Source organism: Rhinopithecus bieti, unplaced genomic scaffold, assembly GCF_001698545.2.
Source record: "Rhinopithecus bieti isolate Rb0 unplaced genomic scaffold, ASM169854v2 scaffold_7673, whole genome shotgun sequence".
Taxonomy (NCBI): Eukaryota; Metazoa; Chordata; class Mammalia; order Primates; family Cercopithecidae; genus Rhinopithecus; species Rhinopithecus bieti.
The window spans coordinates 5,888,501-5,904,977 of NW_016806375.1; the positions used below are offsets into that span (position 1 = coordinate 5,888,501).

The 16,477-nt window shown below is 40.8% G+C and overlaps 1 protein-coding gene and 1 pseudogene across 4 annotated transcripts in view; one reads left to right on the plus strand and one right to left on the minus strand.

The window, feature by feature from the left end:
* HMGXB3 (HMG-box containing 3) overlaps positions 1–16,477 on the minus strand; it is a 52,555-nt gene that overhangs the window by 20,133 nt on the left and 15,945 nt on the right. For 3 of the 4 annotated variants that reach the window (XM_017875793.1, XM_017875796.1, XM_017875794.1), the window contains 6 exons: positions 14,201–14,332; positions 8,237–8,655; positions 6,031–6,206; positions 5,795–5,892; positions 2,160–2,258; positions 397–546 (listed from right to left, as the gene is read on the minus strand). In XM_017875793.1, coding sequence (XP_017731282.1) covers positions 397–546; positions 2,160–2,258; positions 5,795–5,892; positions 6,031–6,206; positions 8,237–8,655; positions 14,201–14,332 — 1,074 coding nt within the window. The remainder of the gene's footprint in view (positions 1–396; positions 547–2,159; positions 2,259–5,794; positions 5,893–6,030; positions 6,207–8,236; positions 8,656–14,200; positions 14,333–16,477) is intronic. The other variant, XM_017875795.1, reaches the window with a different exon arrangement.
* Positions 9,454–11,370, plus strand: LOC108532072 (40S ribosomal protein S20 pseudogene; annotated as a pseudogene).

The window sequence follows — 16,477 nt, forward strand, 5'->3', positions numbered from 1 at the left end:
CCCTAATCTACAAAGTCTTAGCTTTGGCATTCTCTATTTACCAAAACAGTAAATCAACTTACAGGTCTAGTATCAGGCCTCAGAGGTAAGAGGATGCAACCCTTTCGTCCCTCTCCTTTGACTCCTACTTAAGGCCTGTGCTGTATCATTCTCTTCAGCGAATGAACTCTTGGTTCTCAGAGATCAAGATACCTAATCAACCCCTTCACCCTGGCAATGGGGACAAGGAGGCTCGGAGAAAAGGCGGCACTTGCTCAGGTTCAGAACCCACAATCTGGTTCCAGTTTGGATGCTCTAATACCACCATGTACTTTAAAATCCTCTTATTTCTACTAAGACAGGTTCACTAACAGAGCCCAGAACAGGCCAGGGGATGTGTTTGGGGAAGGAACTCACGATAGCCTTGGTGTTTTTCTCAGTCCGGTCTTTGGCAAGGTTAAAACCACAGCTGGGACAAATCCGAGGTTTGTGCCTGTTGGTGTAGACATAGCTACAAGAGGGATTCTTGCACTTTCCCCGGCCTCTTGATGTAGCCAGGCCCAAATCCTAAAAAAGTAAGACCAATGTTCAATTCTACAAAAATTAAGTTAAACCTGGGCAGAGCTCAGAACCAGAATGAGCAGCTGCCAGTAAATCAGAGAAGAGAGTGGCAACTGCAAACTAGATTCAGCCTAACTTCAAGGGCCTTAACCTTTTTTCTGCAGTTAACCCTTTTACTTTTAATACAAGCTGTAAATTTTTGGCAAATCCAGTCCAGTCCTTCCCTATCTGTGAAACAAGAGAGTTGACTCTCAATGGTCAGAAACTCAAACGCCTTCAGGGTCCAGGCAGTTGGTGGAGTGAAGCAGGTCTGTTTTAACAAAGAGGGCTACAGACTGGTGAACTAAAGAGTTCAAGCCCTGCCTGAAGACAAACTGTGACTTATGGACTATTAAAGCTCAAAGCTCTAGCACCTAAGCTCCCATGACAAGTTACTAACTAATCAGCAGAAGAGAGGGTCTACTCAGGGGTAGTTCCCCACAAATGGTAAATCTAGTTGCCTCCTGTAGCCAAAGGGAGTGGAGAGTGAAGGCATGGAGAAGGTAGTGATTATATTTAGGTCACGGGAAAAAGAAATCTGAGCACTACTCCAGGGTAAGTGACACATTCTCCTTAGGGATCTGGTCAGAGCAGACATTAACCCATCATACCGTGCTGTCTTGTTTGCTACTGAATCCCCAGCACAGAGCTTGGCACAGAATATGTGCTCAATAAATATTTTTTGAACAAATGAATGACCCTTTCTGAACCTGTCTGCCATTATGAGGCAAGAATTTTTAAAAATCTAGCTGTTCTCTCAAAATCTGTTCATCTTAATCAAATCAGCTAGAGAAACTGCCAAAAGACATCTGGCTGGTTGATACTTTAAGCATCAACAGAATTAGAGAATATTGAGAGTGACAGATGCCCCAAAGATGTCCAAACCAATGCAGCATTTTACAGACAGTGAAACTGAGGACCACAGAAGGAAAGAATCTTGCCCAGGGGCATACGGCATGCTAGCAGCAGAGCCAGAACTCCTTTTGGACCAGGTCTCTCAGCTGTCTAGCATTTACTTCCCTGCTCTATGCTGCCTGCCCTACAAAAGGGTGATCCCAATGTCACACATTTGTCCTAGGATGTTAATATGTTTTATGTTAAAAAATAAAGGGAAAACCCCTGTGGGAAACACTAGGCTAAACAAAATAAGCTGCTTTACTAAAGTACTTCTCTATTTTACTTTAAGATAGTAGTGTTGAACTGGACTCTGTTTTAAGGAGAAAAAGGCAACATCACCTAAACGTAACTGTGGAACACCCTTTCTAAGCTAAAAGGTTCTAAGACTGCTAAACGTTAAATCTGGACTGGATTCTCATTTCTGGCAGCTCTCAATAAAAACACACTAATCTCAGCTGTCCTACACTTTATAAATCTCACCTGGAAAGAGACCAAAACAACCCAGCAGATTCATCCAGTAGCTATCATTTGCATCAGGGATGGGATCTTCAGCATTAACAATCTATACCTGACCACGTTCTCCCTCCCAGCTACCACCACCCTCTTCCCGAGCCTCCTACTGTCCTTCAACCACAAAATCAAGACAACCTCCATGTCAACCCACCACCTAGCTGCATACTTACCAATGTGACAGTGCAGCTGTACTTATATGGAGGAAACATATCAGGCTTGACCTCCACAACTTTCACCTGAGAAGTCCTGTTGGATGGGCCACTTGGTAGCTGTGGATCAGAACAAATTGTTTAGCGCTTTTGAACCTTAGCCAAACTCCTGAGGTCCCATGTCCTGAAACAACTTGAGGGAATGCTTTCCCAGGGAATTTGTAGAGCTATTCTCCAAATGAGCCCTCTGGACTGCCAGCTGGCAGTCACCAGTCCACCAAAGGCTGAGTGTCATGTTCAAGTCCAGGGCTTGCCACAGGCTTCTGTGCAATTTCTAATACCATGTATTAGAAACACCATGAATCAGATTTGCAACTACTATTGAGTTATAAAAGCACATAATAGCTTTTATACATACAAATACATGGTTGAACAACTTTGCATAGAAAGATGTCTGAAAGACTATTCACTAAAATGTCACAGGGTAAGAGGACAATCATAGTTGTTTCTCCCTCTTTACCACTGTCTACAAAATTTTCTTTCTTTTTTTTTTTTTGTAGCGATGTGGGTCTCACTATGTTGCCCAGGCTGGTCTTGAACTGCTGGACTCAAGCAATCCTCCCCCCTCAGCCTCCCAAAGTGCTGGGATTAGAGGCATGAGCCTCAAATGTTTTATAAGGAATGTATATTTTACTTATATAGCTAAAAAAAGAAAAGATAAAGCAAACAAAATTAAAATTATTCTATAATAATGAATTTAAGTTGATTTTCAGAGTACCTGTTTACTGGTTTAAGACTAGTAAAAGAGTTTGTGGCTTTTAACAAATACCCAATGTCACCAATCAAAAGGAAACTATTTACAGAGAAGACTGGGGTTGACCCAAGTAACAGAGTGTACATGAAGGAATCTAGGGGCTGGAAATCTATAAAACTACCGACACTAACCAGATACCTTCCTTCTACACCGCAAGATCCCACATACACCCAGAGCTGCCATATCTGTGTGGAAAATAAAATAATTCTCAAAGTAAAAGCCAGTTGATATTCCTGTCAGGGCAAATGTAAAACTGTTAAAGAAAGGCAGTTAACTGACAAAGAACACATGACAAGGAAGATGGCAGACCCGTTTTCCTATTCCAACCTGGTCCATGACACAGTTTGCAAACTACAGGCCACAATCCAATGAGGGGTCATAACATTAATTTAATGGGTTGAAACCAGCATTTTGCAAATACGAATGAGAAAAAAACAAAGTGACTGCATATAGTAAGGGCACAGCTTCATTAAACCTTTAGTATATATGTTTACTGGGCAGTAATATAAAAATATGCCTGTTACTGAGGGTCATGATTAAAAGCTTGAAAAATGCTAGCTAAGGACATTTTGATAGATCCTTTTATAGCTCACAAGTATGACGATCTGGTATTCACACACATGGGTGAGATGTGCCTCCCTCAAACCTCATTATAATGTTAGCACATTACCCATTTGACATGGAACAAAAAAAAAAACTTGATAATTATTCTACCTACATACAGCTAAAAACAAACAAACCCCACTAATCCATGGAATCTGGACACCCAGAAAATTTTTAATATCTGTATCACTAAATGAAGTGAAAATATAAGCCACAAACTAGTATATGGAGTAAGTTTCTGATTTTTAAAAAATTGTATTAAAAAATAAACACACACAAATTCAGGAAAAGACCTGAAAGCATATGGGATGGTCATTCTGGGTGGCAGGATCATAAGGGACTTTTCTTTCTCCTTTACCTGAATTTTCTTTATTTTCTACAATCATGCATTCATTTTTAAAAGGAAGCTAAAGAGACATGACAACTAAATGTTAATATCTGATCCTAGACTGGATCTTAGACTGGAGAAAAATATGCCATGTAAAGGAACTGTCCTAGAATGGGAGAGGCTTTAAAAATATACAATAAAACAAACAAGACACTGGGTGAGGTGGCTAATGCCTGTAATCCCAGTACTTTGGGAGGCCAAGGAGGGAGAATTGCTTAAGGCCAGGAGTTTGAGATCAGCCTGGGCAACACAGCAAGAGACCCCATCTCTACAAAAAAAAATTTAAAAATTAGCTTGGTATGGTGGTGCCTGCCTGTGTACCCAGCTACTCAGGAGGCTGAGTTGGGAGGATTCCTTGAGCCTAGGAGTTTGAGGCAGTAGTGAGCTATGATTGCACCACTGCACTCCGGCCTGGGCAACACAGCAAGACCTTGTTTCTGGGGTAAAAAAAAAAAAAAAAAAAAAAAAAAAAATATATATATACTCGGTACTATATATAGTGCGTATACCTACTACACACACACACACACACACACACACACACATATATATATATAAAATTTGGGTCTGTGAAAAGAAAATAAATCGTGGGGCCCCCACATCACTAAGCTACAGGGAAAAGTCAAGCTGGGAACTGCTTAGTGACAACCTGCCTCCCATTCTATTCAAAGTCACCCTCTGCTCACTGAGATAAATGCGTATCTGACTGCATCCTTTGGAGAGGCTAATCAGAAACTCAGAAGGATGCGACCACTTGTGTCTTATCTACCTACGACCTAGAAGCCCCCTCCCTGCTTTGAGTCTTCCTGCCTTTGCTTCAAGTTGTCCCGCCTTTCCAGACTGAACCAATGTTCATCTGGTGTATGTTGATTGATGTCTCCCTAGAATGTATAAAACCAAACTGCTATGACTACCTTGGGCAGATGTCATCAGGACCTCCCGAGGGTGTGTCCCAGGTGCATGTCCTCAATTTTGGCAAAATAAGCTTTCTAAATTAACTGAGACCTGTCTCAGATTTTCAGGGCTCACAGGTCAAACTGACACAATTTGGAATATGAATGGGAGAGTAAAGGTATGCATCAATGTTTCAGTAAAAGAATATCCCTATTCTAGGCTGGACACGGTGGCTCACGCCTGTAATCCCAGCACTTTGGGAGGCTGAGGTGTGTGGATCACTTGAGGTCAGGAGTTCAAGGCCAGCCCGGCCAACATGGTGAAACCCCATCTCTACCAACAATACAAAAGTTAGCCGGGCGTGGTGGTGTGCTCCTGAAATCCCAGCTACTCAGGAGAGGCTGAGGCAGCAAAATCACTTGAACCCAGGAGGTAGAGGCTGCAGTGAGCTAAGATTGTGCCACTGCACTCCAGCCTAGGTGACAGAGCGAGACCCCGCCACCAAACAAACAAAAAAAAAGAATATCCCTATTCTTATGAAATACACAAATAAGCATAAAGGCATAACTTACCCTCTAATGTGTATTTTACACACATGCACGTGTACACACCCACACATGGTGGGGGAACACACACGAACAAAAAAGATAAAGCAAAATGGGCTAATACATTAACAATAGGTCACTCTAGGTAAAGAGTATACGGGTGTTCTCTGTACTATTTTTATTTTTGCAACTTTTTTCTGTTATAAATTATTTCTAGGTAAAAGGTTTAAAAACATGTATTCACTTCATAAAAAGAAATTACTTAAAAAATAGACAAATCATTCATGTTAATCTACTCCCAGAGGTCTGCCAACGTGTAAGAATTGGGATCTGCCTTTACCTATAGTTTTGATACATTAAATGGCAGCAGCCAGACCCTCAAACAGCTCCCACTCCGGAAAATGGGTCTTACCTTCACCTCACCAGGGCCAGATGGCTGTTGAATGGGCTGGCCCAGCTGCTTCAGTGTGCTTGGCTTCAGACCACAAGTCCTCACAGAGGGAGTCTTATCTGAGAGAACCAGGAGCCAAACTGGTGACTTCAGTGCATTCAGAGTCTCCCCAAGTCTCTATGTCCATTCTCAACCCCCTACTCCTATCCCTTTCCCGTCAGACAGCACCCCTATCCCAGGTATGCCCCAGCCCTTACCACTCAGGGAAAAGGCCTGCCTGGCCCTGGGCAGTCCCATGCTGCTGCCTCGCCCCACATTAACTGGGGCTGGCAAAATCGCTCTCATGGGTCTTGCTGCAGCCAGTAATGAGGGCTTGCCCCGTGCTCTGCCTTTAAGCTCTGGAGCTCTGGACCCAGGGGTAAGCAGGTCAACTCTGAAAAGAATAAGAAGAGAAATCTGGAAATTCGGGAACAAAGGGAAGAAAACCAAAGTGTAATCTCTATATAGTGCTTTATTAGAGGATAGTATTGGGGTTCAGCTATCAAGCTTTAGACAGATTGAGTTCAAATTCAACCACTAAATAAATGTGTGGCCCGGGGCAAGTAATTTCATTCTTCTGTTAACTTCAAGTTTCTAACGTGTAAAATGGAACAGTAATTACCTATATGTTATGGAGTCACTGCAAAGACAAAGAAGTGTAAAACAATGTCTATAGCATGTAATGCCAATCGCTATTATAGCTATAACATTTAATCTACCTCTAGTTAGAGCATATACTTATGAGAGCAGCTTAGAGAACCTAGAGAACAGAGTCCATGTTTGCTTCATCTTTGCAGCACCAATGTTGAGCACAGGGCCTGCACTGCAGAAGGCCTCAATAAACATTTGCTAAAGTGATTTACACGTCTCAAACAAAAGTTATAAAGTGCACAGCTTCACCCTTTAAATATACAAAACCATCGCCAAAGTATATTGCCACATTACTTTTTTAAAAAAAAGCAAGATGGGGCCAGGTGCGGTAGCTCACACCTGTAATCCCAGCACTTTGGAAGGCAGAGGTGGGCAGATCACAAGGTCAGGAGATCAAGACCATCCTGGCTAATACGGTGAAACCCTGTCTCTACTAAAAATACAAAAAATTAGCTGCGTGTGGTGGCGGGCGCCTGTAGTCCCAGCTACTCGGAAGGCTGAGGCAGAATGGCGTGAACCCGGAAGGCGGAGCTTGCAGTGAAACGAGATGGCACCACTGCACTCCAGCCTGGGCGACAGAACGAGATTCCATTCCAAAAAAACAAGCAAGATGTATTTGGGAGGCCAAGGCAGGTGGATCACCTGAGCCCAGGAGTTCGAGACCAGTCTGGGCAACATGGCAAAACCCCATCTCTACAAAAAAAATACAAAAATTAGCCAGGTGTGGTAGTGCGTGCCTGTAGTCCCAGCTACTCAAGAGGCTGAGATGGGAAGATCGACTGAGCCCGGGAGGGTGAGGCTTCAGGGAGCTGTGTTCGCGCCACTGTACTCCAGCCTGAATGACGAAGTGAGACCCTGTCTCAAGACAATAAAAATAAACATAAAAATAAAAAACAAGACGTAGAAGTATGTTGTGCTATGATTTGTGTTTAAAAAAAAAAGTGGGAAAAATATATATACATACACACATACGTATTTGTATACAAGGTATACAAGGCATTCTTATTTTTCCAGGAAAAGCCAGCCAAAGTTAAAAGTGGAATTGGCCTCTGGTGTCCACTGCGGGCACAACTGTTACCAGTTGAGAACCACTGATACAAATAAGGGTCTTCAGTTACAAGAACACAACTTCCTCAGGGAAGGGATATACGCAGAATCAATTAAGGAGGAAAAGGGGAGAAAAAGATAGTGACTTCCTCCGACTTATAAGGTACTCAGTTACATGTTTTATACACAATCTTCAGTTTGTATAGTCAGCCTGTGAGGAAGAGATTTTCTAATACCCAACTCAAGATTTTTCAGAGGAGAGAACTGAGATCAACAGACATGAAGTGACAATGCCCAAGGTCAAACAGAAGCCAGAAACAGTTGGAACCCGTACTGAGTTCTCTGACCATCAGGCCAGAACTATTTCTACAGGATGCTTTCATAAAGCTTCTCTTTCCAAATCCAGTATCCAGGACTGGTAACTCACAGTTTTAATACTGCCCAGAGCCTGTGCCAACAAGACTCTAATAACTGCTTTAGGGAGACTGACAAGAAGAGATGTGTAAGTAATCTGACAGCAGTACATGGATAGCAGAGTCCGGGGGAAGGGACAATCTTTATATATCTCTAGGCCTTGGTTTCTGTATCTCTAAAACAGGAAGCACTGCCTGGGCTCTGCTGCCTCTCTTAGGCATGCTGTAAGGACATGGAATAAAACAAACATGGGGCATTTCCAAAGCTGTTATTTTAAATACAACTCTATATTATACAAACACATTGACTTACCCTGTAGGTTTTTTAGGAGCAGGGAGTGGACTGGAGGTGCTTGTCCCCTCAGATGGTGTTGGTATGTCTGCTCCAGGACTCTCATTGTCAGCGGTCCCCAGAGTGACCTCAGGCTGCACACCACTTCTGACGACTGGTGTCTTAGTGACTGCTGTACCACGATTCCCAGGAGCTTCCTTAACCAAAACATGGGCATCGGAGATGATCACTTCCTCCCACTCACTCTCCTCACCTACTTCTCTGGGAGGAGCTACATTCAGGAGCTGGCTTACAGCTTCCGAATTCTCCAGAGTCAGTTTGGAGGCATTTTCCTTAGAGGAATTTTGCTCAGTGGTGATAGGTTGCTGATTTCTTTTCACCACAGAGCCTTTGGAAGAGACACCAGAAGCCAATTCCACTTTTACTTTGGCTGGCTTTTCCTAGAAAAATAAGAATACCTTGTATACATAAGGCATTTTACAGTTGATGACATTCACAAACATTCTCTCATTTGATCATTTTAATAACATATGGGCGACAAATATGGAAACCAAGGTCCATGAAAGGAAGAAGTTAACTTAAGGTCTCAAGTGTAAAACTAGCCTGAATCTAAGTCTTCCGGCTACAGGTTCCTTTCACTATAGTATTAAATGCCTTCATCTGCATAAAGCTATTCATCTTCTAATGAATTCTTATTGAAAAGCCTCTCCAGGTTTCATCAACCAAATGTCGGCATTTTTTAGTTTTACATTTAGTTTGACATTACTCAAAGCCTACTTCTCTGTGTCTAGAGAGAGGATGACATACTGCCACACAGGAACTAAAAGTCCTAAGTTGTTCACCTTGGTGGTCCTTTTATGAGATTCAGTTAATCCCAGTGTGGCCACAACCTCATGTGGACAGATTCAAATTTTCCCACCTCCTTTGGGAAAAATTCTATTTTTTGTCCCAGATTCTTTAAGGTGAGTCTTAAGAATGACTTACACATATGTCACATACTTTGCACTGGATCAAATTAACTCATGCATTATCATGTGCTACAAATACTCAAACTCACTAAAAATGGCAGCCGCTATTTTAGCTAGACCTGGTTTTAAAAAGCCTTGGTGTCTCAGCTTTTGTCCAATTAGCACTGCAGTGGAAATAATAGTATTACACACACACCCGCACACTTTAAAAAAATGTTTTTAAATAGTGGTTGTCTCTGGAATAGGTTTCAGAAAGGTTTTCTACCCACCATGCATGTCGTGAAGGGCACTGTAAACTAGGAAACATAAAGGCTGGGTTCTATCAAGCTTAGCTTCACTCCTAATTAGTTATGTGGTGTAAGGCAAGCTTCAATTGAATCCTCATTTCCCCTTATGAAATAGCAAAGGGTTGGGCTCTCAGTGTTTGTCAACAGGAGCCAGACAGCATTTTGGGTGACCTAATTCTTTAGTGTGGAGGACCTCCCTGCACATTACAGAAGTTTAGTGTCTGTGCCAATGTCATTAAATTTCAATATGATTTATCTCCCAATAGCCTACTACCCCAAAACCCCTCAACATTTCCAAAGCCATCTGCACACTGCACTTCTAGTTCAGAACCAGTAACAGCCAGGCGCCATGGCTTATGCCTGTGATCCTAAGTCTTTGGGAAACTGAGGCAAGAGGATCGCCTGAGCCCAGGAGTTCAAGACCACTTTGGGAAACATGGCAAGACCACATCTCTACAAACAAACAAAAAATTAGCCAGGCATGGTGGTATGCAGCCTGTGTTCCTGTGTTCCCAGCTACTAGAGAGGCTGAGGTGGCAGGATCACTTGACTCCAGGAGGCTGAGGCTGCAGTGAGCTGTATTCACGCCTGGATGACAGAGCGAGACCCTGTCCCTGTCTGGGGAAAAAAAAAAAAAAAGAGCCAGTAACAGGTGACCTCTTAAGAGCTCTTTAGTAAAGCATTCTCAGATTCTAAAAGAGTGAGTTAACATGACGAGAAATGCCAAGTGCACAGAGTTTATTTACTGCAGGAGAGAGAAAATTTAGCAGAAAAACAGGAGACTAAACTCATTTCTTGAGATAAGATCTTTGAGCAAACACTGCCTACTAAGTAGGCTATTTTAGACAAAAATCACTGCAGAAAGATCGGCTAATTTAAGCAATCTGAGCAAAACAACTCTACCTGGTGATCTCACATTTCATTAACTCAGCCTACTCATTTTAGATGTTACTTTCAAAATTTAAGGTAAATAAAACAGGCTGCAGGCTCAGAGAGACCTCAGTTGCTGCCATCGGAAGGCCTTAAGAATGAAGCCTTGAGCTAAACAGCCTTCTATACTATCTTTTGTTTTATTCAATTCATTGAGAACTATGGCACATATTTCTTGGGCTAACTTTAGCCAGTATGAACTCTAGAACAATACAACAAAAGGCGAGTCATTTCCTGGCTGGCACAAACACACTTGGAGCTTTTAGAGACAAATTATACTTGCTGCTTCAAAAATCAGAATTCAAGAAATTTTATTAATAGATCAAGGGTGTCCAATTTTGGCTTCCCTGGGCCACATTGGAAGAATTGTCTTGAGTCACACATAAAATACACTAACAATAGCTGATGAGCTTAAAAAAATAAAAATAAAATAATCACACACAAAAAAATATCGTAATGTTTTGCTCTTTGAGGAAGACACGGTCGTAGGTGGTGCAGAGCTGCGGTCCGCCCGCTCCTGCCCGCTCCTGCTCCTGACTCACCGCTGTTCTCTCTCGCCAAGGAACAAGTCGGTCAGGAAGCCCGCTGCAGCCAAGGCTTTTAAAGACACCGGAAAAACACCCATGGAGCTGGAGGTGGCAATTCACCGAATTCAAATCATTCTAACGAGCTGCAACATAAAATCCCTGGAGAAGATGTGTGCTGACTTGATCAGAGGAGCAAAGGAAAAGAATCTCAGTGAAAGGATCAGTTCGAATGCCTACCAAGACTTTGAGAATCACTACAAGAAAAATTTGTGGTCAAGGTTCTGAGACACAGGAATGTTTCCATAGGAGAATCCACAAACAAATAATTGACTTGCACAGTCCTTCTGAAATTAAGCAGATTACTTCCATCAGTACTGAGCCAGGAGTTGAGATGGAAGTCACCACTACAGATGCTTAAGTCAACTATTTTAATACATTGATCACCAGTTGTTAAAAAACAAAAAATCTCAATGTTTTAAGATGGTTTATGCATTTGTGTTGGGCTTCATTCAAAGCCATCCTGGGCCATGGATTGGACAAGCTTGTCTAACATTCTGCAGCTAAACAGCATAGAAATGCCTGAGAAGTGTGGTTTAGTGGAAAAGGCAATGGGATAATTAGCTGTGTGAATTTAGTAAGTCGCTTTTCTAAAATCTATTTTTCCTCAGCTGGAAACTCAAAAGAGTTGAAGTAGTTGATAATCAAAGTCAATTTTATTTCTAAAATTCTAAGTGCATTGATGGTAAAATGTTACCTATCTTCTCTCACTTATTCTGTTTCTATAAGCTTTAGAGATCACAGTATCTACTCTTTACATGGTAATTCTTGCAAAATACATTGGCAAATTCTGACTTAGCAAGTCAAGATGGGGGGAGGTAGCTAAGAAAAAAATTGTTTTCATGCCATCAGCTTGATCTTAGTAAGAGAACCATGGCTCTAAAGTTTTTCAGGCTGGGCACTGTGGCTCACACATGTAATCCCAACACTTTGTGAGGCCAAGGCAGGTGGAATCACTTGAGGCCAGGAGTTGGACACCAGCCTGGTCAACATGGTGAAACCCCATTTTTACTAAAAATACAAAAAAACCTAGCTGGCTGTGGTGGCACATGCTTGTGATCCCAGCTACTCAGGAGGCTGAGGCATAAGGATCACTTGAACCTGGGAGGTGGAAGCTGCAGTGAGCTGAGATCGTGCCATCCAGCCTGGGCAATACAGCAAGACTCTATCTTCAAAAAAAACCAGAAACAAAAACAGTTATTTCAGTTAAAGCCAGGTATGACGGTATGATGTCATATGCCTATAGTACCAGCTACTCAGGAAGCTGAGGCAGGAAGATCACTTGAGACCAGGAATTTGAAATGGGCCTAGGCAACATAGCAAGAGACTCTGTCTCAAAAAAAAAAAAAAAAAAGTTATTTCAATCAAAGTGGAAAGAAACCACACATACAAGAAATGAAAAGCCAAAGTAAAATAGCCTGCAGGAGGGACAAGCCCACAATGATCACTGACAGTCTTTCATGCACAAGCACAGGAAATATGGTCATTTAAGAGACCTGCTTTGCATTGGTCAAGAAAGGCCAAGGCAAATTCTGACTACTATGCAGTTCAATCTCCCTACTGCAGCTAGAGAACTGCCTTTTGGGGGAATACAGTGGGAATACACTGATGGCTTCACAGAAGCACAAGAAGCACAAGAGCTTTACAAAACCTCCTGTGAGACATTAGCACTAGGTCCTTCCTGACCCTAGAAGTGACAACATGAAGAGCAATAGTAGGGCTAATAATTACATTGATGTCTATCATGATGATAGCAGGGCACTCACTGAAGATCTAATACATACCAGAAATGGTGCCATTTAGTCTATATGGATAATCTTATGTGACCCTGCTAACATCCCTAATGAAGCAGGTACTAACTTCCATTTACAGATGAGACAAAACTTAAATCCAGAACAGATATAATGTCTTGACCAAGATTACATAGTTAAAAACCTTGGGAAGTAGGGGTCTGAACTGAGGTAGCTAACTCCAGAATTGTGTTCTCAATTATCCTGTTCTGTCTCCTGGAATTGGTGCTACCCTGAACTTAGCCAGAAGCGAAAACACTCATCCAGAGGGCAAAAGTCACCATCCCAGTATTTCTCAAAAGAGATGTGAAAATTGCCCCGGAGAAATTTAAGGTATGCTGCTCTAAGGTTTTTCTACACGTAAGTTTGGACCATGCTGAGTTAAACATGTGATAATCACAATCCCAACCTAAGCAATTTTCACTAAAATAATGTCCTCTCTTTCCTTTTCTACTCACCCAAATTCTGTTGATTCTTCAAGACTCTCTCTCTTCTATAAAACCTTCCCTGTCTGTCCCAGGCCTTATAAATGTGTCTCCTCTCTGAACTAGGTGAGAATTTACTGCCTATTCCATCCATTTTAGCCCTTAAAATGTATAGTTTCATATAAAAAATGTGGCATGTATGTTTTATCTAGTGTGCACCAAGCATACACAGGTGACAGCATGTTAAATGCAACTTCAAAAGGGCACAGCTGTGATGCTCATTTATTTCTTGAATGTCTTCTATGGGCAAAGGCTGTGGGGGATACCAAGGTCATTAAGGAACTCACAATGTAACATAAACAGAAACACTGTTAACTGGCGATGAGTGTTAAATAAAAATGTTAAAGACACAGATATAGACATCTATATATATAGATAAGGGGATGACAGAAGTAAGTAAATAAACATGGTGTAGTAGTTCATGGAAATTATGAAACAGGTAATATTTCTGAAGAATGTTTAAAGGCATGATATGTTAAATTTAAAAAAGTAAAATATTATAGTATTGGAGATATCCACGAAAAAATAGAAAAAAAGGGAAAACAGTGGCTCACAGTGCTGTAATCCCAGCACTTTCGGAGGCCGAGACAGGAGATAGTTTGAGGTCAGAGCAACAGAGCAAGACCCCATCTCTATTTGAAAAAGAAAAAAAGAAGGGAAAGAAGAAAAAAACAGATACAGAACTTATTCACAGAAAAAAGACTGGAACGAAGTACACCAAAATGTTAATAACGGCTTTTCTTTGGATGGTATATGAGTTTGGATAACAATTTATTTTTCTTGTGTATTTTTTAAACAAACTATATACAATGGAAATGATTTACTTGTACAGTCAGACAGTAAAAACGAATGTTAACTTTTTAAAAATCACCTGTTCCTAATGGCAAACAGAAAGCCCACTCTGTGAGGCTTCCAAAGCAGCAACAGCCAATGGACCTTACCTTTGGAATCCACTTCCCTCCTAGGAAGTTACCACAGGTAGGGCACTTAGGTGGCTTGTGCCTGGTGACATATGTAAAGGAGCACCCTGGGCTGGTGCATGTCCCATGGCCCCGGCGGGTATATGTAGTGGTCTGTAAATAAAGAGTACATCAGAATCAATAGAACAATCCAACCTCTCTCAGATTCAGATGACCACTATAACCACAGCCAACACCAGGAGGTCACGAGCTTATGGGAGGATAACCAATTCATAATCCTACCATAAAAGGTCAGTGTTGGAAAGGTACTACAACACAACAAATTCACTTTTTAGAAATGGAGAAACTAAGTTCAAATGGGGAAAGACAATTGCCCAACGTTACAGTTAGGTACCAGAAGAATGAAGAAAGTGATAGTTGCTATGCATTGCGCTAGGCACCACACAGTGCTAAACACTTTATCAATATGTCATTTAATACTCTCAGCAATCGTATTAAGTATGTATTATTACTACTGAGGTTTAAATGCTTTGCCTCATGTCATCAATCAAGGGCAGAGCTAGACCTAGAACCCAGATTTCTCTATTCTTGGTCCAACATTCCTTCTATGCATCCAGCTGCATCCTCTGGCTCTAAATACTTCAAAGAATTTGCTTCATCTTCTTCTTCAGACAACTAAGGACCTGGGATTCAGAATAAAAATAGACCCATGGTCACTGAAAAAATAAGGGCAATTCAGGGTATAAGCCAGGCCCTATCCTTTGATACTCAACAGAATGTAGTTATATTTGCATATTAATATATATAGCCACTGGCTCTTATCTCCACTGATCTCCCTTTGAACAAAATGTATTACAATGGGTTATTATATTTCAGCTACAAATAGAAATGACTCATTCATTAGTCATGCTTCACTTCTAGATTAAAGCTGGAAAAAAACCCATTTCTCTGTCAGATTTGTTCTGTCACATATGAATGTTTACTCAGCTATTAATCCCAGCTTCCCTAGTCCAGCCGAAAAGCAAAAAACTCCGTTGGGGAAACACCAAACTACCATTAGCTACCTCTGCAAGGAAGCCTAAGGAAAAAGCAATTATGACAGTAGTATTAAGTCAAGGACGAGTGTGAAGTCGTATGGCACCAAAAGAGAGAAAGACCAGGATTTGGGTTCCAATTTTGCCACTAATACACTGGATGACCTGGTGGTAAGGGACCTTAACTCTTGGGCCCTGAGTTTCTTCCTCTGTAAAATCACCTGTTTTTCCTATTTTATAGGCGTGTCTTACTGAGAAAGTGACATAAGGAATGAGAAAACATTCACTTAGATTGACTATTAATACTGGAATATAAAACATCTCTGATCCTTTCTCAGGTTGTGGCCAATGTATAATTCTCATTCCGAACACCTCAAGAAAGCAGAGTAAAAATTTAAGATAAGTTAGTTTTATAAGTAAATTACCATGAACTTGGGAATATTCCTTAACAGTAGGCTAGAGAAATGACTTTAGGAAAAAAAAATTGCTAATGTTCAAGGATGATGTCTCAGTCCTAAGTATTAATCACAAAACACTTTTCTAGAAGTGCTTGGCTGACATTTATTAGAGAAATGTAATTTCTCTAATAATAATAAATGTTCTAAATGAAAGAACAGTAATTTCCAGGAGAATAAAGACTCAGGAGAAACAAGCAGTTTCGCCATGAGTCAAAGCTACAGGCTGTTCCTATTTTAATATTGCAGCTTTCTCATCTACAACATATTGTTTATCTGCAGCAGACATTTTGAAGATAAAATAAACTGGTAAGTTAAAAATATGTACTTGAGCCCTAAAGAAACTATTAAAATAACCAAAACAAAGTCAATAGCTAATAAGCCAGTAAGAGAAAGAAAACAGATCCATAAAAAATAATCACATCAGAAGAAGGCAGAACAAAATAGATGAGACAAATAGCAAGATAATAGATCTAAATGTAACTATATCAATAATCATATTAAATATTAATGGCTTACACAACATCTTTTAAAGACAGAGACCGTCAGAGGGTCTTGCTTTTATATTCAAACTACATGCTATCTACACAAAGCAGAACAAAACAAAAACACTTTATGAAGATATAAATTAGTTAAAAGGATGGAAAAATAAATGTATTGATATAACAATAATTTTTAAAAGCTAGACATTAGACAAAGTAGATTTCAGAGCAAAGATTACTAGAGATAAAGGTCATTTCGTAATAACAAAGGGGTCAATTTATCAAGAGGGCACAACAATCCTAGATGCTTACATACTTCACAATAGT